We start from the raw sequence: 25,000 nt of genomic DNA on the forward strand, positions 1-25,000 counted from the left end.
AATAATATACACTGTGTGTTGTGTTCGTGTGGAAGTATATCATCAACACTGACACAAATACAAGACAACGGCCTTTGAATGTGTCCACTGTAGCGACCACCATGCATGAAAGGGTTAAGTTTGTAAACTTCGACTGTCCAGCCTGCGGCGCACGCTGTGACGACAGCTGCCGACGTAGCGTCTTTGTCACACAGACGGACCACTGTGAGAACTGAACTGAGACTCGAGTGCAGAAAGTGGAAGAGGTTCATTACAATAAAACTACAAATCAGAATGACAGCAGTGTAAATCTCATTTTGTCGTGTGAGTGAATAAGTTGAATATCAGACGGGTTAAATGTTTCTGAGAAATGTAACTGCTGCTGATGACATCCTTGTCGTATTAACAGACGGTGTCCACAGTATTTCTCATCCCGTTAATGTTTCTATTTTTTCACGCAGGCCACTCAGATGCTCATCCTCAGGTTTATATCAATAAGGAAATCTTTTCGACTGCACTGCTTAGAAGCTCTGAAGCAGCACATGACAACAAACATGTACAGTTATCCTTTTCCCTCACACAGACACCGCACCGATTTGTTGGACGAGTGCATCAAAAGTGGGTTTTTCTTGTTGTTTCACAGACACAATGTAACCACGGTAACGTATAGAGAATGCATTTATGAAAAAATGCACATAATTCTGGCACCTACATTTCTGCGTCATAATCTCAGCGCTCTCACATTCCACATGGCTGTGAAAGCGACTGCTGTTGAGGTATGAAATCTTTCAGCCAAATCCACATTTTGTGGCTGTAATTCTACATCTGCCCCCAGTTTATTCCATTGATGTGCTGTCTGTATCAATTCCCACCGCACGTCTGTTGGCCGACTTATTCAGTGGCTGCTACTTGATGTTCTCTTGTTGTGTATATAAAAAAGCCAAATCCGTGTGGAGATGACAGAGGGTGTAATCGCTGGCTATGTGAATCAACAATACGACTCTTAGAAGCTATTCAGAGTGGGGCCTGTCCTTGACCCTTAAGGAGCTTGTAATGTGGGCTTTTTTCCCACTCTTTGTATTTACCGGCAGAAACGAAGAGGGGGGACAGGGGTGGAAGGAGGACCCACCGCTGAGCGAGGGCTTTTGCCCCTCCGTGCCAGCAGCCGTCACCCTGGGGGAGCTTTACGTGCACATACACACACACGGGTCTCCTGGCGTGCACTCGTTTCATTTGGAGGGAAGGGTGAAGGTTGGAGGGTGAGGAAGAGGGAGACGAGGGAGGGTATGGAGTGCACAGAGATGAGAACTCCCCCCGCCCCAAACCCTTGCAAACCCCAGCGGGGGGTCAATCTTAAAGGCTGCCCTGTCTCTCCATGGGAGGACGGGGTGGGCTGGGGGGCAGGGAGGCTCAATCTGCGATCCTGCTGGTCAACACAGGGAGCTCCACGTTACCCAGCTATCCATGACAACCAGAGCGAGAGACGGGAGAGGGGAAGTCAGAGAGAGAGGCAGAACATGGAAAAGCTCAGCTGCGGTCAGAGAGCGCTCGGTTGGAGCACAGAGCCAAGAACAAAGCACCCAGTGATTTTCATTTTTCCCTCTTTGTCTGCCGTACATTGTCCACAGACATGTCCCTCTTTTCTTCACTGGAAATAAAAGGAGCTCCAAAGAAGACACACAAACACAGACCGACGCGCACACACATTCACATCATTGCACACACTCGTGTGGCTAATTGAATTATGTCTTTACAGTAAGTCGAATGACTTATTTTCACCGTGCGAACGCAGAAAAAGGCCATGTGCGTATCCTAAACACAACCACGTTTGTTTCTTGTAGGAAGCAGCTCAGCAGAATGTAAACCTGCGATGGAGATCCACGCCTTTGTGAACACAGCAGACATTTAATTTCATAAAGTCTCCATTGGAAGTGTGGAAAATGTGCTGCTCGGCCTAAACCGATAGGCTGGAAGGCAGAAGCTGCTGTACAGACATCGACACAGAGATGAATGTGAAAACATTTTATGGTTGAATGAATGAATCTGCCTGGGACGCTCACGCTTCTCTGTCACAGACGTAGACCTTCCAAACACGCCTGCACTGACAGGGCGGTGGCACGTTTAACGATCACAGAAGAAGGAAATGTTCAAAATGAACTTAGCTGCAGAATCATCATGTCACAGGAAAGGCACATCGAGAGTGAAAAACAATCAATGTCACGAGACATTACTTTACTCGTCCAGCTTCGTGTAGGTGAAGTCAAAAACATAAGCACTGTCCTCAGCTGGCTAACATTTTGGATCAACATGTCAGAAGAACACTGCTGCAAAGTGATGTCGTCACGGCCTTGTTTCCTGTCACCTTGGTGACGTCACGCAGCCACCGGTACTGATTACCCCTCACGCTATTAGCCTCGGTTACTCGGTGCACCTCTTCCGCGCTTCTCCGTCTCCTCCCTCTCGACTCTCAGAGCCCCCGGTGTAGTTGTGCCGCTCGGCCACAGCTGGGCGCTGTTGCCTAACTCTCTCCACGCCTCCTCTCTCTCTCCCCGTCAGCACAGCCTGCCTCTCTCCTGCCTCTCTGCCTCAGCCAACCCGGGCTGTGCCGAGCTGCTCCCTGCGGGATCAGAGCGCTCCCCCGCCGGGACCCTTCTCTCACATCCCCCTGCTGGGACGCGGCTACATTTCCAGCCAAGCACTGCCTGCCTTGGCTTTATTATGTGTGTCTGCGCCGCAGCCCCGCCAGCAGAGGCAGGCAGAGGAGGAGGAGGGAGACTGGTAGCCAGAGTCAGGACAAAGAAAAAGCAGGGAGACAGAGGCTAGCGAAGGGTTAGACTCATAGAAATACTGGGCTGCTGTTAACACCGCCGTTAGGACACTGGGAAATATTAACAGAAAGAAAGCGTGGGTTGTAAAAGCAGCATTCCCCGCGGGGTGGAGATGCAGGGGAAGAGCGCAATGTCCATGCCACCAGACCACCACTGCCTAGTGTAGACTATCAGGACGGAACGCAGAAGGCTGCTCGGTTCCTGGAGGGAAACGCAGAGCGAAATAGTTTCGATAAAGTCAAACAAAGCCCGTCGAAGACGAAGCGAGCGCTGGGGAAGAAGCCACGGTTCATTTCCAAAGCAATTTCCCAAACATTCTCACCACCTCCGGGGTTCCGCGCACCCGAAGGTTCCCGCTGTTACTTTTTCTCCCCTCTAAACACAGCTCGGGACCTGCTCAGGTGTTTGCCTCGCGCGTGGGCGGCAGCTCGAGCCCTGGTCCGTCAGTGCGCTCGGGCTTCACCGGAGAAGGCGAAGCGAGAAGACATTTAAAAGCCGCTGTCGGCGTCGCGGCAACGACGGGAAGTTCTCCCCCCGTTTATTCTACAGGTTGCGCGAGCCCCGGCCACAGCGGAGGAAGAGCCTCGAAGCCCCCCCCACTCAGTCCCGGCGTGTTTGGACCAAGGGCCGCTTCGCTCTCAGAGACTGAAGCTGCCGCATTGCAACAGGCGGAGGAGCAGCGGCGGAGTGCGGGAGGACGGACAGCCGGACCGTGTCCGCCTGTAACGGAACACAAACCAACTCAAGAACGAAGAACGCAGCCCCGGAGCAGAGATGTCGAGACGCAAACAGGCCAAACCTCGCTCCGTGAAAGGTAAGAAAGTGTTTACGGGCTACTTCATGTCCACGGGCACTGTGGAGGAGAGGAGACCGTGACCGAGATGCCTTCTGTTGGATCGTTTAGTCCGCGTGTAGTTTTGCGGCACAGGCTCGGTTTCGATTTTGGTTTTTAATTGCATGCAGCTGCTGGATACGGCAGCGTTCAAGTGAATTTAACCGGAACCTTCCCATCAGCTGAATGTGCTCCGTTGGTTCTGACACAGTGTCCGGTCCACGCGATCGCTGGTCTGTTTCTGACAGTGGGATGTTGTGATTGGCTTGATTAATAATGTGTAATTTAAAAAAATCAGCTTGTCCTGAGATGCTGCTTTGTATTAATATAAGTGACTGTTTGACCCAAATCAAATCACTCGGCCCCCACTCTGCGTGTCCTCGGGGTCACTCGTGTTTATTTTCATTACTATAAAATTGGCTCAAGCAATTTTTTCTTGCACATTTTCTCTTCAAATGTTTCAAACTCCAACACCGTAAGAGAGAGAAAGTCCACGGTGTGTGTGCGTTTGCACTGTTTTAAATAATAGCAGGCTTTACTGAGATGTTGAACATCTACTCAGGCAACATGTGAAGCTGGAATTCAGGGTTTGATTTTCTAAAAGTTTGCCAAAGTCTTTATTCTGTAAGATGGATTGAAAGAAGAAAAATCTTTCTTCATTTTGCAAGAGGAGGCCTCAGTTTTCCCCCATTATCATAAAAATGGTATTCATTGCTGTGCATGGGTGAGTGGGCATCGTGCATGGGGGCATGTGGTGTCCTTGGCCTCCGTGTTTCCTTTATGGGACCCAGATGGGCAACGGGATGAGCTGACCATGTGGTCGCCACCCCCTCCCCCATCTCCACCACCATGCAGGCCTTTCCTTTCTGGGACTGTCTAGGAAGCGAGTGGGTTTCTGACAGTGATTCGAACTGGGCGGTTAGTTTGATTAACAGCACGACTTTCATGGACAGATTCCAGCCTCTCCTACAGGTTCCCAGGATAAGCCTGTTTCATCGGAGGCAGCGTGAGATTAATTTGTCGATAGCAGGAGGGCCACACAGGATGTCCTGACAGAACGCGTGCTCGCTCGAGGGTTGTTTCTGATAATGTGGGTGATATGTACAGGGAAGAAAAATAAGCCTGCTGTTTGTCATTCCATCCAGGGGAGCAGGGTTTACGTTTGGAAGACGAGGTGATCGTCACTGTCCTCCAGATATCTACTCTGAAGCCTGTTTCGATTTTTAGTTGATGCTTGCGGCCCATCTCTGTCGCTATAATACAAATGGAACTGTTGAGGAATAACTACGCCTATCCAATAAAAATAATTGGATTTTGAATTTTATAAAGGAAGCTTTCCAAAAGTGAGGCTGGGTTTGACGTGTGCTTGTCTAGTATGCTGCAGAAAACACTGCATGTGTGGTTTCGGGTCTGCACCTCTGATTCCCAACTTGTTCACACATTGGATGATAACACCATTAAAACAGTTTGGAGAGATCATTCTGGCGTGGCAGGTTTTTATAATAAATTTCCCGTCACTTGTCGATATTTCTTGTCTTTTTACAGTAAATTGCACTGCATTAATCACTCTGTGAAACATGGGTTGAATACGGCTGTAGTGTTGTTGATACTCGGCACAGTTGGCCAGCGACTACTGCTCCATCGTTGCATTGTGTGTGTGTGTGTGTGTGTGTGTGTTTGTATGCATCATGCACACGAAGGCTGTGTGTGTGTCGCTAAGGCAGCCTGGATAACCAGAGCTTAGCTTTAGTCAGGCAGCCAAGCGAAGCAGAGCAGAGCTGAGGCTGACGACCACCACAAAGGTAACACGGCCCTTGTACTGTAGCTCGCATAAGCACCGTGTGTTTTGCGTACTCAGTCATCTGTGTGTACATGCATGTTGCTATCTCCCCTCCACACCTTGCCCCACTGACAGCTTGGCAAGACTGGGCATTGGGGGGAAATGGAGAAAAGAGGAGGCGAAGGGTAAAAGGTAGAGGGAGGAAAGGTGTTTGGGGCCAGTGCAGTGGCACATAGCAGGTGAGCGGGCAAGAGGGAGGGAGTGATGGAGGCCAGGATGAGGTGAGCATCACCGGGGGGATTATCTGTGTTTTCATGTTCTTCTGTCTTTCACCTGCTCACCCAACTCTGACTGGCTGGCTGGCTCTGACTGGGGTTACTGGCCAGCCAGGCATACCGAAACAGCAACAAGGAAGGACCAAATCCACCTTCTCCATCTCCTGCCAGCCACCTGGTGGCTGTGCAGGCCGATGGCTGATGAATCCATCTCTAGTTATCGTTTGTCAGAATTGATCTGAACAGGGAATCCTGACGGTTACCCATTAACCAATTAGGTTCCTGTTTTTTTCCTATTGACATTCTGACTGTTTCCTGCCTGCTGGTGACATGTTGTCAACACGTGGTTCAGACTGTTGTAAATATAACCAGGAAATTAATTTTATTATGTTTTTATTTGACATTAAAATAATAAAGAAAACTTGGATCCGATTGCCATAAATAGGATTTGCTCACAGCTTTGCTTTTCATTGTACTTTGTAATGATAGGACATGTTTGTCACACGCACCCATATAATCAAACAGTAATATTGAAGACAACCAGTAAAACCAGTCCTCGTGTTCCTCTCTGATGTAACACAGCCACTGTGTTCTTGCTTGACCAGCGCAGCCTTTAAAGTGATTAGGCCTCGTTAGCAGTGAGGGGACTCGACTAATTGGAGTTTGTTAATTGAACGCGGACTAATGGTGTGACGACGGGCCGTGAAGCTCGCGGGGTGAGAGAAAAAGGAGGAAGAAATGAAAGAGAGCAGCTTTGCTCTTATCAAAATATTATTTCAGTGGATTAATCCGTTTTTAATGTGTGTCTTTAGCGAGGCTGCAGAAATCTCCTCCTCTTCTTCTTCTCTGTCTGCTCCAGCAGCCTCGCTGTCCTATCTCTCTCCTCTTCCTCTCGCTCAGCTCTTAGCCCCTGGAGTCTCTCATGCATTATGTAGTGATGATTATTACTTAATTACACATTAATAAATCCGCTTCATTTGCAGGACATTAAACGGGAGTTGAGCGCATGTGACAGGGAGATGGAGGAGAGCGGGAAGATTGGAAGGGGTGGGGCAGGGGAGAGAAGCTCTTACTTTTGGTCTGTACAGAGCGTTGTTGCGGTTGGTCGAGCCAAAGCAGCGCTTTGACCGAGAGGGCGAGTAGTGAGGTCGGGCTCGGCGTTGGTGTGCGCCGAGCTAAGCTCTTCTAGGCTAATGACATCTTTTCCGCCCCATCTCCTCCTTCTCGTTTTCGTCTGCCTTTCACCAGTGTGCGTGTAAACCGATCTTCCATCTAATAATTACCGCCTGTGTTCAGCTGACTGACATCATATTGACACTGTAGCTGGAAGTTATTGCTGGATCCTCCTCTTCTTTGGGCTGCCCCTTCAGGGGTCGCCACAGTGGCTCATCCGCCTCTGCAGCTCTGCATGTCCTCCACTGCAGCTCTGCATGTCCTCCCCAGCAGCTCTGCATGTCCTCCACTGCAGCTCTGCATGTCCTCCACTGCAGCTCTGCGTTCGAGATCCTTTGTCCGGTACATCCACTGTCCCTCTGCACGTGTCCGAAGCGCCTCAGCCTCGCCTTCCCAGCATCTTTGATTCTACCACCTCCAGCTCTGTTTTTGTGAGCGCTGCTTTCTCCCGAACGTATATCACAGCAGGTCTCATTCAATGAAGATAAAATGTTCATCACAGTTTTCCCAGACACTGCAATTACTTTAATGTAACACGAAGAAATGCTGCAAATCCACCCACCGGAGAGTCTTGGTGCAGGAAGCGCTCGGCTTTTGTGCTCAGAAAAATGACTTAAATAATTCATCATCAGAATGGCTTCACATTATGTTGATTGACTAATCACAGAACGGACTAATGATACGTCTTGCTTCAATCACGCTAGTAGGGGATGCATAATAATTCCTGTAAGTACATGGCTTAAGTGTAATGCGAAACTCTAGGATGGTAATTATTCATTGCCTGGAGTTAAAGTTATTGTCAATTAACTGCTCAAGACTTGAAATTAACAGCTGCCAACCCGCCGATTTGTGACTGGAAATGTCACTGAGGTACGAGGCAGTGAGCTCGGTTTTGATCATCCTGCTCCCACAAAGGCAAAACGAAAGCACCAATAAACAGCAGGTCATGTGATCTAACTACACGCTGACCTTTGACCTGCAGCTCTTTAGAACCTCGTTGTATTTCTCTCAAACCTTTAAAAACATTTCCTCTGATATCAAAATGAACCGTGAATATTTGTCAAGGTAGAAACCGCATTTTCCTGACAGCGCTGTTCACTGACATTACGCACTCGCACTTTGGTTAAAGCATCGTCTCTGCCAGCAGTGTCAGTATGAAGGATTGTGTGCTGGGTGTATAATACAGTACACTTATTTTCTCATTTCTCATCCACTCTCACTTTCCCGTCTTTTTTTCTTTCTCCTCTTCCCATCTGGCTTTGACATTAGAGCACTTCTACTCTTTGGCAAAGCTGCAGACTTTCATGGGGCGACTGGCTCTCATAAAATTCAGACACCCTGCACATGTGACCTGAAAACAACCATGTTTTTAGCTTTGGTATTAGATCTGCTTTGTTTGTTTGTTTCTGTTTCTAACAGTACAAAATAGTCCAATCAGCATGTATACAGCCACACTGAGTTACTCCTGTATGAAAGCCCGTCGTGGCTTTGCATTAAGGCTTGCTGAACCATTAAATAGCTTTCAGAAAGCTTTGTTAAAAATTCCATTGACTGCTCGGCGGGGGGTGGATTTGAGTTTTTGGTGGTTGTTTTTTTTTTTTAATGGGACAAAACAAGCTAATGTAATTGGTGATTGGTGGAGCCCAGCAGTAGCACGCATTGAATGTAATGGGCTCATGTTGATTTGCACTCAATTAGAATCAAATTACAACAGAATTGAAAGCTCAGAATATAAACAAACAGAATATCCCTTTTTGGTTACACACAGAACCAAAGTGCAGGTTTAAAGAATAAAGAGCACTGAGGGCTGGGCTCCCTTTAGCTTCAGTGTCAGGACTGCTCAGGACACTCGAACAGAACAGAGCTCGTAATCTTACATGTGGCTGTAACCTGTAGCGTTACTGTAATTAAACGTGGTTATTGTTTGTTTTCACGGTTAATTTTTTTTGTTCCACTCATGAGACTTCTGTCCTTAAGCGTGTTCTGGTGATGAATGACTTCATAAGTCACAGAGTATAGGAACCGTTCCTCGTCAGGCTGAGCGGGAAATTTGGGTTTAGTTTGAAATAATGGACGAGAGAAGGTCATGTCATCCGGTCGGCTCGGTTAGGTTTTTATTGTGTGTGTGTGTGTGTGTGTCTAGAAAGGGTGAAGTCCCTCAGCGAGGTGTGTGTATGCCAGCGACAACTCCTTATCAGCGACCAGCCTGGTGTGTGTGTGTGTGTGTGTGTGTGTGTGTGTGTGTGTGTGTGTGTGTGTGTGTGTGTGTGTGTGTGTGTGTGTGTGGAAGGGGCGTCATGGGCCAGGACTGTGCCATTGTAGCGGCTTAGCTAGCCTCGTTTATCAGCTGCAAACTCACTGGACCTTAACACACACACACCCCTCTGGAGACACACACACGTGCTTGTGTGTGTGTCACAGTGTAGCTGAGCTCGGTGCATGCCTGTGCCCTCAGCTTTTAAGAAGAGAAAGATGATGCTGTGTGACTGCGCGCACACACACACACACACACCAGGCCCTGCTTGCCAAGCCTGTACCCCCCCACCACGAGATGGTCTCAGAGGACTTGGGCCCTTCTAAGTTTCCTACAGTGTGTGTCTGTGTGTGCATGTGTGTGTTTAAGCTTGTCTTTCAGTCTCTTATAGGCTCGTTCTTTGTTCACTGACTCTTTTGCCTGTTCTGTTTTTCTGGAGGCTCTGGGGGTGTTTGACTAGTCTTTTGTATTGTAGTTTGTGTTGTCTTAGTCGGAGCTTATTGGATCCTGAGGTGTTGCAGTAACTTCAGCGATCATCCATATGTCCGTTATCTTCCATGATATCTATGAGGTGCATAAGAAGAAGAAGGCTAACAAACAGAAACGCACTCTGTTTGCTCTGTTCCAGCCTCCTCGCCTTCCCTTTAGCCTCCTTCCCTTCTTCGGCTCCTTTGCCTTCTACCGACCCCCCCTCCCTCAGTGATCTCACCCTGCTTCATGCTTCTTCGTATTCTGTACATTAAACATTAGTGGTGGGGGCAATTAGCAGCGCCCCTCTGCACACCTGGCTGATGCATAATATATTTATTGGGCAGGCCTCCCCCTTTCTCTATCTGACACACACGCACATGCACACGCGTGCACACGCGCACGCACGCACACACACGCACGCGCGTACACTCACACTCACGTGCACGCATGCACGCACACACTCTGTTGTTGGAAGGACGAGTTTTGGGAAACTCGAGGACTCTGTGTGTGTGAGAGACGTTTGTGTCTCCAGGCCTGACCTTGTTTAACCCTCTGAGGTTGAGTTTTAGGACAGGTTAAAGGTAAAAGGTCAAATCAGACTTCTTTTCTTGCTTGTCTGAGATCGCTCTAGGATTCCTATTTTTTAATGTGCGTTACTCTTTAATACATGAACCTTTCTCTCTTGTTTTTTATGATAGATATCTTTAGCTCTGGCTTTTGTCTGTGCGTGCACACAGCCACACACGCAGCCTGGACCCAGACTAATGTGCATTGTCCTCAGAGCACGGCGCTTCAACAGAACAAGCTGCTTGTGTTGTGTTCCTTTTTTATTAAACACTCTGCCAGGTCTTTGTAGCGCTGCCTGCTATAGGCCTACCAATGGTTCTTTTTAGTGTCGGAGTCTTCAGTTGGTTTTTCTAACTCCTTTCTATTCACCTCCCAGTCAAAAGGCACGGGCACCCTGCTGTGACACTTACAATGGAGCGAGTGAGAGCAGGAGAAAGTGGAAGAGGGTGAATGAGACTCCACACTGACAAACACACTGAAGAAACATTTTCAAGGAAAATGGAATTTTTCTTTTGTGCTCCTTGCTTTTGCAATTTAACATTATAATAATAGTTAAGCCTAATTTTCTCATCCTCTTACTGGTTTAAATAAATCACACCACTTTATATAAATACAAGCTTGAATCAGATGGACTGAAAATCTGAATCCAGACTTGGAGCAAATGTGCTCAGCAAAGCTTTCTCCTGCTCGAGCTGCTCTGTGTGAGTCATGAGTGAAATGAGTGCTGGAGAGAAAGTGAATAAGAGATCGTATGTTGGTGAGTGCAGACCACGTTTAAAAATGCAGAAGTGCTTTCTGCCATAGACTCAGGTGATAAGCAATCAAAGTCCTCCTCTCCCCTCCCCTCCTCTTCTGTCCTCTCTTTTCCCCTCCTCTCCTCTCCTCTCCTCTCCCCTCCTCTCCTCTCCTCTCCTCTCCTCTCCTCTCCTCTCCTCTCCTCTCCTCTCCTCTCCTCTCCTCTCCTCTCCTCTCCTCTCCTCTCCTCTCCTCTCCTCTCCCCTCCTCTCCTCTCCTCTCCTCTCCTCTCCACATTTGTGGACAATTTTCTCTGAATGTCTGTAAATATATTTCTTGCTTCTCGGCTTTCTAAGCCACTCAATTGAATCCAGCAGAGAACAATAACAGTTTCAGCTGAAATGCACATGGCCTGCAGCCTTGTCCTTTAATTCAATTCAGTTAAGGTTATGTTCATTTATATACTGTAAGGTAAAGACCCAGCAGTGTTCTGGAGACTGTCAACTAATAATTTGTGCTATCTGACTGTATAGAAACTTTATACATTTAGCTGGATATCATCTGCATAACAATATAAAACGGATGCTATGTTTTCTAATAATATTGCCTAAAGAAGGCAGATGTAAAGTACTGGGCCCAGAACAGAAGCCTGTGACTGAACTGTGTGAATAAGACTCATTTACATGGAGAAATCAGAGTCAAATCACCAGAATGCATTTCCTTTAATATCAGTGGTTTAAAATAATGTGATTAACAGAGCGTTGAATGGAGCACTGAGGTCTAACAGTCTGCCCTCAGAGGCCATCGGAGATCGTTTGTAACCTTCACTGTTTCTGTGCTGTGATACATAAATCCTGACTAAAACTCCTCAAATCGTTCCTCTGGAAAACATAACGTAGCTGTCTGATAACTGTCTGTTCAAGAAATAAGGAAACTGATTGGTCCATAGTTAGCTGAGACAACTGGAGAGTAAGAAAGCAAAGGCTTTTTGACTAGTGGTTTAATTGCAACTACCTCGAAAGCTGGTGGTAGATATCCTGTTAATATAGATAAATGAGTTCTTTGAAAGCCTGAGTAGGAATGGGGTCTAACAGACATGCTGATGACTTAGAGCAAGAAGTTAGTTTGGAAAAGGGAGACGAGTCTAAATATTAGCAGTCCTGACACAATGATGCTGTTTATAGCGGTTTTCCTCGGGGACCAGGAAACTTTGGACAAGCTCGTTGTTTTTCCACCACTGGGACTTGGAAAAACTCTCTCTTCAGCAGGTAGTACTTTCTGCAGGTTCAGAAACTTTGGAGGTGAAGCTTGAAGCTCTCACTCGCTCCGTCTCAGTCACGTCTGGATCAATCTTCACAGTAACGGGTAAAATCAGAGGATCTGCTTTCCAGTCGGTAGACGCAGTTTTCCAGTGTTAGTCTTTGTGCAGTTCGTCTGTATTACGCGACATAATTTTGGGCTTTTCAGGTGCAACATTTGTGCAGGTGTGGGCCAGCAGCAGGCTGACATTTCTCTTACCTTTAAAAGATTTGGCTCAGCAGTCAGGATTTATTACCAAACATGAACGTCCTGATCATTTTCCTTGCAGTAGCGGGGACGGATAGTTCTGCTGAACGTCCCGAGGAACGATCGCTGGGTTTCAAAGTCTAACTCAGTTTGAATTTTAGCTGCAAAAACATGAAACACCCCAAAATCTGAAAAAGGTTCTTTAAAAATGAGGTTTCAAAAATGGAAAGTACATTTTCTAAGATGCTTGATTACACGTCTGCTCAAACAAACAAGCAGCCACGCTCGGAGCGCACACGCGCTGTGTCTGTATATTTTTCTTGTTACTCCCAGAAGGAGCGTGACTAGCGAGTTAATCTGTCCGCCAGCGATGCGGTATGACACAAAGCTGTTTATTTCCCTTCTCCTCTCTCTCTCTGTAAAGCCTAATCAAGTTTGTATCAAGCTAAATAATGCCTTAGCGTGAAATTGGTGTCTTCAGTCAAAAAGCACTCTCGAGCCTGTAGTACAAGAGAAGGCAATTATGTACCCTCCACCCTGCAGCCCCGCCTCCTCTTAGTGTGTGTGTGTGTGTGTGTGTGTGTGTGTGTGTGTGTGTGTGTGTGTGTGTGTGTGTGTGTGTGTGTGAATATGCACCAACTGTACCTCATCATGTCTCTCATCTCCTTCTGGCATCATTCAGCTTTGTTGGTGCTCAGTCTTGTCTCGGTGAACTCTGAACCTTCATATGACGTGTGTGCGTGGGTGTGTGCGGGTGTGTGTGTGTGCGGGTGTGTGTGTGGGTGTGTGTGTGTGGGTGTACCAGTCTGTAATGGTGAGTGGAAGCTGCTGGGGAAACTTCTAGTTCAGTTATTTCTGGAGCCTTCCCTGGAGTCATGGTACTCTGGAGAAATGCTCTCCCTCTCCTCCTTCTCTTTCTGTCCTACTCCTTATGCTTCCTTTCGCTGCCCTCCTTCACCTCTCGTCCTTCCTCGCTGCTGCTTTCTTTCTAACCTCTGTCTCACCTTCTGCTCTTCTTCTCCACCGCCTTTATATCCTCCTTCACTTCCTCTTTCTTCCTCTACACGTCTCTTCTGCTATCGATTCGTCTTCCCGCCACACTCTCTCTGACAGACAGAAAAACAAATGTCAGATCAGAGAGGCTCTTTAATCTCAAGCTGTGTTGTTTGGCCCTGAACATCAGCTCTGTACTGTCTGTGTGTGTCTGTGTGTGCGTGTTGCGTTCTCTTCGTAGTGTGTTAATAGGAATCCCTTACAAACCTTGCTGTACAGGTGAGTTTGTGCGAGTCGCAGGACTAAAAGATAAAACCAGAAAGTCTTCTTACAACAGCACGATTGTTTTCTACAGCAGTGAAGCGTGCGCGGTTATGTTGGTTTATTTTGGTAAGGTCTGGGATGTGTGACTCATTTGGGCACCGCTGGTTAGTCTGCTGGTTAGAGGGGCGTTTGCACAGGGACTGATTTACTCTTGCGTCGCTGTCTTGCTGATGGCTGGTCGCTCACTGTGTGCGTAAATAACACTGTAATGCTGATATATCGCTGATCTGTGTCGCTGCTGTCGGTTCAATTGTTTTCCTCAAAGTTAAAAAAGAAGTTTAACTTGGGATCCACCCGCTCTGCATCACCCAACATGAAGACGTTCAGTGTCACTGACCTTTACTGGTCCACGGTCCCCACATGGCTCTGACTCGCCTCTGCCCGGTGTAGCCAATGAATGAATTCCTCATTTGCACTTGGTCCATATATCCTGTTTACATGAATGCAACCAAACCGGCTCAGACTTGGCTGGCCAAGATGACAAATGGAAGCCAGAAGGTTTCCAGGATCAGTAAACTCCTCCCTCCTGCAGATTATACATATTCATATGCAGAATCTGTTGATAGAGATTACAATCACAATGACCTCGTACATAAAAGAAAGAACAGAGAGGTTGTTCATGACAAAACAACGAAGACGAGGACTTCTGTAAGCAGAGAGGATGGAAGAAGCGATCGCTGAAGCGAAGAGAATTTCAAAATCTGTCGAACGAAATCAGATAGAAACAATTCAGATTGAAAGAGAGAAAAAACAGGAGAGGAGGGCAAAGCAGAAAAAGGAGGAAAGAGAAAGATAGAGAGGGCGATGGAGCTTGTCCGCCAGGCTTTGTGTGGTTGTTGTTCTTTCTCGCTGCCATCCATCTAAGCCCTCTGCTAACTCTGTCCCTTTACACACACGCTCACAAACAAAAGCACACATGCACGCACACACACGCTGTCCCAAGCCTCAGACTAGCCTGGTGATTCTGGCCAATGGCTCAGTGCTTGGGATGTGTGTCTGTGTGTGTTTGTGTTTTAAGGCTGTTTTGTTCAGAATGCAGGCAGGCAGAGAGAGCGGTTTTACTGCTGATAAAAGTATTTGGTTAATCAGCTTCTGTCCCTGTCCCCTGACTGTGTGTGTGTGTGTGCGTGTGTGTGTGCGTGCGTGCGTGAGTGTGTGCGTGCGTGTGTGTGTGTGCGTGCGTGTGTGTGTGTGTGTGTGTGTGTGACACAGGCCATTGAAGTTTGGGGGTCTCCCGAGGGGCATGCTGGGGATGTAGATTGGCATCAGCCCTCGGCCAGTAGCGTCACCAAGTTATTCCTGAGGGAAAGGGAGGGCAGCCAATGAGAGAGTCCTTCAGTGCTATAGGGAAAATGATGGGTGTGTGGGGAGGAGTGGGGGCAAGGAAGTGAGTTGGAAAGGGGAAGTGGGAGAGGGAGTAGATGGGAAGAATGAGTGTCTAGGATGAGAAGCAGAGACGGACAGATAAAGAGAGAGGGAGAGAGTCAGATGACAATTACCCTCTTGACTCCTGTCCAGCGCTAGTTGTCAATCAGCTCGCCCCTGTGGGAAAAGGATCCGCCTATCATTGGCTACAGTGACCCACATCCCGCCTTTCTGGGCTGTCTGGCCGGTGCGCGATTGGCCAGAGTGACCCGCTCGTCAAAGAGATCTGGGAACAGCAGAGCCTTGGGCTGCTCTGGGAATAAATGGCCCTGATACTGTGCATGTGTTGTTTAGGAGGGGAAAAGACAAAGGATTCGCTTTGTGAGACTGGAACTGCTTTCATGGGACAGAAGAGAAGGAGAAACAAAGATAGAAGGGAAGCGAGTTGGTATGTGGTGGGAGAGATAAAGACGGAGAGGGAAACAGGAAATACATTTAAATGGGTGCTGCAGTAAGAGCCAAAGAGAAAGCATGGAGGCTGAGCACGGATCCAAGAATCACTTAAGAAAGGAGCAAATATCAAAGAAAGGTGGGGGGAAAATACTGACGAGGCAAAGGTAGAGCAGACGAGGGAGGGGGGAGAGGATGCCAATAATGGAAGAGAGAGGGGAGAACGAGGTAGAGTGTGTGTGGATAACTGTGCCAGTGACAACAACTGTGTAAATATTTGTTTATGACAACAGGATCATGATGCAGAGGCAGAGCTGCATGCTGCAGCCCTCCTCGGCTGCGTTTCTAAAATTTGATGTGCAGAAATGAAAAACGGAGGATTGGACGACTACCATCCAAACGGTAGTATACGTGACAGTACTGCCGTCCGTCTGTGAGGTTCTGTGGTGCACGGGGAAATGCATGCAGCCTATGACAGAACTCACATTCCCAGGCTGCTCCCGGGTGTTCGATCATCCCCTCTGCAGCCTTTATTCGTCACATAAACACATTTTTCAGAACATCTAACTTGTTGGGAAGCTGGTGTCAGAGTGTCTTTGAAGCAAAGAGGATTAATTACTGAAGCGTCCAACAGCGGCGACTTGCAGGCGCTCTGAGATAAACCTGGTAACGGAGAGCTCTGAGCATATTTCCTCAGCTTCCACGACCCAACGGGCTCAGCCTGTGCGGACTAATCGCACCGTTGATGGTTCGTTGTCTAATTTCGGCACGTTTTTGACCCGGACACTGGTGTTGTGAGTCCGTGTGTGTTTTGTCATTGTGGACGCCCTGGTATAATTGCATGCTTGACTGGCTAATGAACCGTGACAGCCCATTATAATGCAGACAGGGGTGTTGCTGTACTGTCAGTTACTGTGTATGTGTTATGCATGTGTTTACATCTGATTATTTGTCTGCGTACAGGTGAGTCAGGGGTGCCAAACATAAGGCCCAGTGACCAGAATCAGCCCGGCAAAGACTCCAGTCCAGCCCACTGGACACCTGTAGAAAGGAAAGCATTTGGCTTGGAGCGATTCTCACTTGCATAGACCTCCCACACGGCCACTCGTACTGCAGTAGAAGATAAACAGCTGAATGACAGAAAAGTCCCAGTTTTCCACTGTAGGCTTCTTTATAGTGTCCACAGTGTTTGAATGATTGAATTTTCTGTTTCATAATTACAGGACAGTCTAGGAAATGAGCTTTTCTATAAGTTGACAGATTTCTTTTACTACACCAGCGTTTCTCTTCAGCATTTTCGTGTAGGAAAATTGAGATGTAGTTTTTTCTTATATCACAATATCACCGTGATTAAATGCGTCATTAAGCTTCTTCACACTGACAGAAAAGAGAGTTTCACTGGTTTTGCCCACTTTTGTCCCGTGATGGAAACTGAGTTTGACAGCGTGGGCCACATACAGCCTCGACCCCAGGCCCCACACCAAGGTCACCTGCTCAAGCAGGTGAGATATTCTGTATTTACACTAATTAGTAGAAAGTACTCAGGCCACCAAATCACAATCAAATAGTCTGTGTTTATGCCCATGCAGTAAACCAGGTGTTCTTATTTATAGTACTCGATAGGCGTCCTTTCTTAAGCACACGTGCTAGGCCTCACATAGACTCTAGGGCTGCCACAAACTATTATTTTGATAGTCGACTAGTCACCGATTATTTATGCGATTATTCGACTAATCAGATCATCATCCATTGGACGTAAAACGTACAGCTTATTGCACCAGCAGCATCTGCTCTTATAGAACTATCATTAGCTTACAGCTTTAAGTGTTTAAGGTCTGTGCTAACTAACAATAAAGACAAGATGATAGTTTATTAAACTTTAATGAAATCTGCAGATTGTTTCGTTGGAGTTTAATAAACTCCTTGCTATCTAAAATATAACAGGACACCGGAGTATATTCTCGAGCATCTCACACTTCTGATGATCAGCTGTCTGCTTGACAGCTGTGTAAAAACTATAACTTTAATCTCAGCCAAACCGATTTACTCAGGAACAAATAAAATACTGAAAAAAGCCAAAAATAACATGTTTGTTATCTAAGTGACTTATATATCATGTTTAACCTGAGTAGCGAAAGACGGCGGTGGGTTTGAAGACGATTTGCCGGGAGTCCGGTGTTCTCACGGCTCTAGTGAGCCTAGCCCCCGGCTAGCTATCGAGCTAGTGGGTAACAGACGTCTCCGAAAACGTCGGAGCGCTTTTGAAAATATGCGGTGTCTTGATAAACTGAGCAGATATTTGAGGTTTACACAGCTACATTCTCGCCTGAAAACATGTTAAACGTTTATTTTGTGACCCAGAAAGAATAATAAGAGTAATATTAAAACTAACCAGCTGCCGCCATTGTTGGAAACTGAGCTGGGCTGCGCTATGAATTCTGGGACACAGCTGCTTCTTCTTCTTCGGGGTTTAACGGCAGCTGGCATCCTTGTACATGCAGTGCTGCCATCTTCTGTTTCAGTCCGTTATTACACTCTTAAATCCTACTACTTATTCCTGCGTCTGTTGTGATCTTACAAAGCTTCAAACGACGCGTCGACTATTAAATCAGTCGTCGACGATTCTGATAGTCGACGTAATCGTGACTAGTCGACTAATCGTGGCAGCCCTAATAGACTCATAGACGAGGTGCCTCAGGGGTTAGTAACAGTGTGTGTGTGTGTGTGTGTGTGTGTGTGTGTGTGTGTGTGTGTGTGCAGATGCTCCAAGGATTCCCAGAAGCTTCCTTCTTACACGGTGTCACCCGTGTGTCGTGCTCCGGGGGTTTCATTTGTGTTTTTGTTTCTGCGGCATGTCGGATTGTTTGATCTTTAGCCATCTGCCGTCTCAGTCTTTTTCTGCCTTCTTGCCAGTATCTGTATATTTTGGGCTGTGATCATGTTACTCGGTGATAGCATCTTAACTCAATACCACAATTAACTGGTACAAAATGACACGAATGCTTGTGACTTTCTCCCACTAATGATGTAAGTTCTGTTAAAGGGAAATTCTGCAAATTCATTTGCCAAAAATACACCTGTCTGTTAACATGTAGCTAACGAGAGACTGTGCCTGTTGGAAGCTGCTAGTGCTAAGCTGTTAAACGACTCGCTGTGGAGTTTGAGCTAGAGTTTGAAGAGGACTGTGACGTGCTGCAGGAAGAGAAGCGATGCATGTGCAAACACATGACTGATTGCTATATTTTTAACCCCACAGGTCACAAAGTGTCTTTCTAAGTGGGTCTTTTTTTGTAATGGGGCACCCAAGCTACAGGTACACATGCACACGTATGTACTTGTACACACTCAGATACTCCCTCCTCTTGACTGATGTAGTATCTGTGAGCTAATCCTTCTCACAGGCACACGTACACCCCCGCCGACCGCCTGGTGTGTACAGGGTTCACAGTAACGGTGTGTTTGTCTCTGAGGGGGACAGAGGGAGGATATGGGAGTCTAAATAAAGCTGCGTGTGCTTGGCTAATGAAACACGCTGTATTCCCCACAGTCTCATCAGGAGAAATGGGCCTTTATCTGAGGCAAAGTTACCACGAGGTCTTTTTATAATCTCAAACTCTCCCAACTACCACAGGAAGATGGTTTTCATTATGATGTCAGCTTTTAGTGGTTTAAAAAAATAGTTGTCACAAGATCTGGGCAAGCCCAGTTCAGACAGACCGAGGTCGCGGCCGGTAACCTCGAAACGAAAACCTTTGATTCAGACGCACGTAAGTCATAAACGTCTCCCTTTATGTTCAACGAGGATCTTCACTGAAACGGCAGCGTTTCATCAGGGCGCTGTGACGTGACCCAGACGATGTGACATCTTGGAGGAAAAACATATTGAAGCATATTAATGAATCATGGCATCCAATCAGGGCTCAGCTGGGAGCGAACGTACTGGTCATTGTGACGAAGCACAGCAGACGTACTTTGTTTTTCTTCTGGTGTTTCGTTTGTTTCTCTCTGCTGTCTTTGGCAGACGGATTTGCTGCGGTGGGAGGTTCCTGTGTTCGTCCAGGGATCCATGAGTTTGTTAGCACTCTGTGGTCCACATCTGGCTCCAACAGGGATGTTGAAGACTTGATCCAAACTTTTGAGTCCTGCAGACAGTTGTTATTATTTTTTCGTCAAATAAGATGAGCCCACAAACCAGGCTGAGTTTATAAACACAGCAGCGTCCTGACTTCAGCACGCGAGACTGGAGAAAATGATGTGGAGTATGAAAAACATCATGCAGATTTGAGAGTGTTGCACTGCTCGCTGTGCATCAGCACGTGGATGTTTACAGCTCGTGTGACTTTGCAACGCTGCTTGCAGCTAATGGGAGGAGCTAACGTTCGTGTGATTATATGGGTCCAGTTGTGACGCAGCTCGGCTGTTTTTTCCTGTTATAAAAACGATTTCCTCTCTCTTCATTCATCTACAAAAATCACTTTCATGCAGACTTTTAGTTTCTTTTTTAAGAGGGACGCTTTGCTGATTTATAGCTTCTGGCTTTGTTTGGAGCTTATGGCTCAGGTTTGATGTGAGGAGGAGGTTGGTCACCAGGGAGCTGATGAGGACGTGGAGTGAGAAGTATTAGAGAGGTGTAGAGATGTGGAGGGGCGGAGGTCACCGGTGAGAGCAGGATGAGAACAAAACATTTGGAGGGATCAGAGACAGAGGTGAGCGAGGGAGAAGTGAGGCACAGCGTATCGGGGAGGGGGCGGACGGGAAATCCCATTGTGTGGTGGCTCTAGCCATTTCCTGTTTGTGTGCCAGCTGTACTTCCCTCCTTCCTGTTGTACCCAGGAAGTCGGTATGACAATCCAGCTTTGATCAGCTGTGTGTGCGAGTCTGAGAGATCTCAGGTCATTGTCATCGTCATGTTTTGTTAATTCCTTGGTAGGTTCAAGTTCAAGTACATTCGCTCCAGAGAATAAACGTGTTTAAAGACAAATACGATGTCCTTAGCGCTCCCACGCTCGATTGAAAGTAAGACGAGGTGAGGAGTCGCCTTCGACTTGACTGGTGTCTGTAATGCTTGGAGGAAAGCAGGCGGTGACACCAGGCAGGACAGAAAGCATAAACACGGCTGCATAACACGGCCCTTTGTTGTTATACTATCTCTTACCGTATATCACTAAATCTCCATTTGCACTATTTGCCTATTTGCACTACTCTGCCTGGTTTACACTCAATGTCATTTACCCTTACCTGAATATTGTATATTGTATATTGCATAGCTTTCTTGTTAAATTGTATTGTATTTATTTAAATTTTTACTTTTTAATTTATTTTATTTGCATTTTTTAATCACTCTCTTATATTTAAATGTTCATTTGCTATTTCATCTAGGGTTTGAGAGTAACGAAATTTCTATTCTCTGTATGTCCTGTACATGTGGCAGAATTGACAAATAAAGTTGACTTTGACTTTGATAAACCTCCATTTTAATCACAAAGGTGTTTTTTCTTAGTTGTAGAGAGAACCTGACGGCATGTTAAAATTGTGATATGATCATTGGATTGTGTGGCTCCTCTGCTCTCCTGCAGGTGGTGGCTCTTTAATTAGCTGCAGGTTAAAACCACCATTTATTTGATTTTCTGTGTCTGTTTCCTTTTTTCTAGCTGTCGAAGAAGGAGAGTCTTCAGAGTGTGGAGGAACCTGGGATGGATCGACTGTTCAGACCGGTTAGTGTGCAGGCACACACACACAGTGGTACACAGATGCATGGTGACGTATGTTTGTGTGCGGGTGAGTCCGAGCTGGCCGTTTGTAACGTGTACTCGGGGTAACTTTGAGGTGATGAAAATGGAAACGAAGGTTTAGTGACAAAGAAGAAAGATCGAGGGGACTGTGAAGGTTCAGGGGAAGGAAAGAGGAGACAGAAAACTGTAGCTAGGCAGAGCAGCAGTCAGTCTCAATAATACTCTAATAGAGAGAGATTTGTGTGCTTTTTCACTGCTCTCTGTGGTTTGGTAATTTCCTAGGAGGAAGACAAAGATGGCAGATTTTTTTCTCAGATTTAGTTTTTCCTTAGTCTCCGTGTCTCCCTCCCATCTCCTCTTGGCTCGTCTTTAAACACTGGGATGGAAATTTAAAGTTGCTCAGCCTTGCTCAGAACCAGCTGCTGTTCAAGGTTCACGTGTAACGTTAAAGACAAATGACGATTTTATTTGTATTGTGTGTATTAAAGATGGCAAATGCATGAATTCGTTCAATTCAATTCAATTTTATTCATACGGCACAAAATCACAGCAACAGTCGCCTCACGGCGCTTTATATTCTAAGGTCGACCTACAATAATACATACAGAGAAAACCCAGCAATCATATGACCCCTATGAGCAGCACTTTGGTGACAGTGGGAAGGAAAAACTCCCTTTTAACAGGAAGAAACCTCCGGCTCAGGGAGGGGCGAGAGGAGGAGGACAGCATAAAGGCATGCTGTGGTTCAGCTGTGATTCAGAGGTCTGTTAGCACACAGGCTTACATGGATGTGTCTTTTATTTATGCTTCAGTCCCAAATCCTGGTGCATCTGTGAATTTTGGAGAGACTTCGTGTTATTCAGGCTACGCTGTAAGATTTCAGTTGCTAGCACCTTTTTATACGTCAGTGCCAATCATTGATTCATCTGCAGATATTTGTCCATTAGTTCCAAGAATCTATCGTTTAATTATGGCAAAATTATGATCTTGACTATTTTGGTCAGCTGTTATAATATTGAGTATTTAACACGATTGTTTATCATTTGTAGAAAATGTATTTCTCTAAAATAAACTTGAAAAACAACCCTAAATGACTTCATGGAAAAAAGAGGCTGAAGGAGACGTTGTCGTCCAGTTGGTGGTTAATCACACCGGAGGGTGTTTTTAACGTTAAAGCCTGTGTCACGGGGGAGCCGCTGGTCCCTGCCCGCCTGCATCCTCCACCACGGGAGCAACCAGAGGCTCGGGCCACAGCGGACCTGCACCCTGAGAGCGACGGAGCCTCCTCTTTCTTACGTGCTGCTGTTACCTTGGCACCTCAGTGCAGAGGTCACATTCGGCCTTCACCGTGAAGCTGTGTCTGAATGCTCAACAGCAAATTTCTAATTGGTTTACAAAGAAGCTGCTTTCTTGTTGTTGTCGGTGATCTTCTCTGCAGAGTTGGCGTAAAGCTGTTTATTAAAGGTGTAGGTTTGTTAGTGAAGATGAACACAGATGAACTGAATCTCCCTGCACTAATGTTACTTTCATGAAATATTGCGATCGGAGAAACTCCAGCCTCACGGCCAATTGAGGGGCGACCGTGGTTCAGGGGGTTGGGAAGCTCATCTTGTAACCGGAAGGTTGGGGATCGAGCCGGTCGTTGTGTCCTTGGCCAAGACACTTCACCTACCGCCTACTGGTGTTGGCCAGAGGGGCCGATGGCGATATGGCAGCCTCGCCTCTGTCAGTCTGTCCCAGGCCAGCTGTGGCTACAACTGTAGCCTCCACCAGTGTGTGAATGTGAGAGTGAATGAATAGTGGCATTGTACAGCGCTTTGAGGGTCTCGAAAAGCGCTATATAAATGCAATCCATCATTATTATTAAAACTACAGGGCTACCAGACTCACAACTGCTGCAATGACTCAAAGGTTCACGTGTGCAAACGATGCAGCTGCTGGCACGACAACGTTGGCGATGTTTTCCTCAGCGCTGTCATTGGTGCTCGGTAAAGATCAAAGTCCACATTTTCCAGAAACAGCTGGACTACTGTAGGTGTTTGTCAGCTGTAGTTAGTTTTGCCGCTCCGGTTTGCAGCCCGTCAGAGAACAGTTAAACACTTCCTCCGACTGGATCCCAGCAGGGACGTAAGATACTGCTGAATGTGGTAAATATGCGGTTATCTCTCTCTCTCTGTGCCGCGCTCGCCCGTCTCTCGTTAAGCTCTGCAGGGATAGGAGGATAGGAAAGTATGACCCTTGGGGTGTCTATGACGTGCCGAACCCTCCCATCCTTGCACCCCCCCATTTCAAAACTGTGTTAACTCTCCTCCAGGGGCCACTGTGCAGGTCTACGTGTGTGTGTGTGGCTGTGTGTGCGTGTGCGTGTTAAGGGGGTGCTGACTGAGGTCCTGGGTGGCTCACTAGAACTGCTGTGTGTGTCAGTTCCTGCAGGAAGCTAGAGTCCCATGACAGACACACACACACACACACACACACACACACACACACACACACACACACACACACACACACACACACACACTCTTCCTACCATAAAAACACACTGTCCTATATTCCCTTACTCAGCCACTCTCTCAGGTTGGATGTTGCTGCCAGCATCTGCGTGTCACTGCGTGATCTGCACGCTCTCTTTCTGTCCCTCTGTCTTTGCTTGTGCTTTTACCTTCTGAATGCTTATTTGGGGCGACATTAGGAGGAGTTTGTATGTGTGAGAGAGAGGGGTGAGGACCGAGAACTGCTGCCTACGTCTTACCCGAGCAGATTGGAAAGAAAGACCTCGCTTCTTTTACTCCCTGAGAGATGATGTTGAGAAGGACGGGGTGAGAAAACAGGGACCAGCAAAAAAGAAAGGGAACAAGGAGAAATATACCTTCCTATCCTGCTTCCTAATTCATAAACTTCCAGCCCTCTAGGCTATTTTTCCATCCCTCTCATTTGGTCTTTCTTTGACTTACTCTGGAAAATGTGTGTTGAGTTTGGAACGGCCCGCTTGAGAGAAGGTGGAGGGAGTGTGAGGGCGACTCGAATAGCATTGAGCCAACTTATTCTCCCCTTTCCTACATTTCCTCTTCTCTTTTCCTCCTCCTCCTCCTGGCCTTTCTGCGCCCTGAGGTGCCCTGAAAGCCTCCTTTCCTTCTCCCCTCAGTCCTTACCACACCTCAGCGGGACACAGACACAACGTGTCCCCCTGTTTGCTCAGTTGCTGTCTGACTCTCAGTGTGCTGGAAGAAGGAAAAGAAGAGGAAATGAGAGACGAAGTTGGAAATAGTATTGAGCAGCCGTGTTTTTTATTTGTTATTTGTTTATAAGATCCGTGTGTTTCAGTCTCGGGTGAAAGTGAGGAAGTCATGAGATGTGTCCAACTGAACAGGACTCGAGTGTCTCGTGTTAATAAACTGTTGGTGGTGAACTTGTTCCTCAAATCACACTGACAGTCTGCTGCAGACTACAGTGACACACACGCGTAAACACGCACACACACCAACGCGCACACATACGCACGCACAAACACGCACACACACCAACGCGCACACACAGAACGATCCAGTGAGTCATCATGGAAAAGATTTGTCAGGTCCCCGAGCTGAAACTGAGAAGCTGAGACCTTCTCATTGTTGTTCCTCCTGTGTGTGAATGTGTGTATGTGCGTGTGTTCACACACATGTGGTGACAAAACTGAGCCGTAAAAATGTTTCCTGCACCTGTCAGATCTGTGTCAATATTAGGAAAGCGT

The 25,000-nt window shown here is 46.9% G+C and overlaps 1 protein-coding gene across 3 annotated transcripts in view; it reads left to right on the forward strand.

The window, feature by feature from the left end:
- The first annotated feature begins 2,539 nt into the window (after positions 1 to 2,539).
- znf423 (zinc finger protein 423) overlaps positions 2,540 to 25,000 on the forward strand; it is a 129,333-nt gene continuing 106,872 nt past the window's right edge. For 2 of the 3 annotated variants that reach the window (XM_040034830.1, XM_040034840.1), the window contains exons 1-2: positions 2,541 to 3,621; positions 21,184 to 21,246. In XM_040034830.1, the coding sequence (XP_039890764.1) occupies positions 3,582 to 3,621; positions 21,184 to 21,246 (103 nt within the window). In that variant the 5' untranslated portion in view covers positions 2,541 to 3,581. Of the gene's footprint in view, positions 3,622 to 21,183; positions 21,247 to 25,000 lie in introns of all 3 variants that reach the window. The other variant, XM_040034846.1, reaches the window with a different exon arrangement.

This window comes from Simochromis diagramma, unplaced genomic scaffold (assembly GCF_900408965.1).
Source record: "Simochromis diagramma unplaced genomic scaffold, fSimDia1.1 OVJJ01000333.1, whole genome shotgun sequence".
Taxonomy (NCBI): Eukaryota; Metazoa; Chordata; class Actinopteri; order Cichliformes; family Cichlidae; genus Simochromis; species Simochromis diagramma.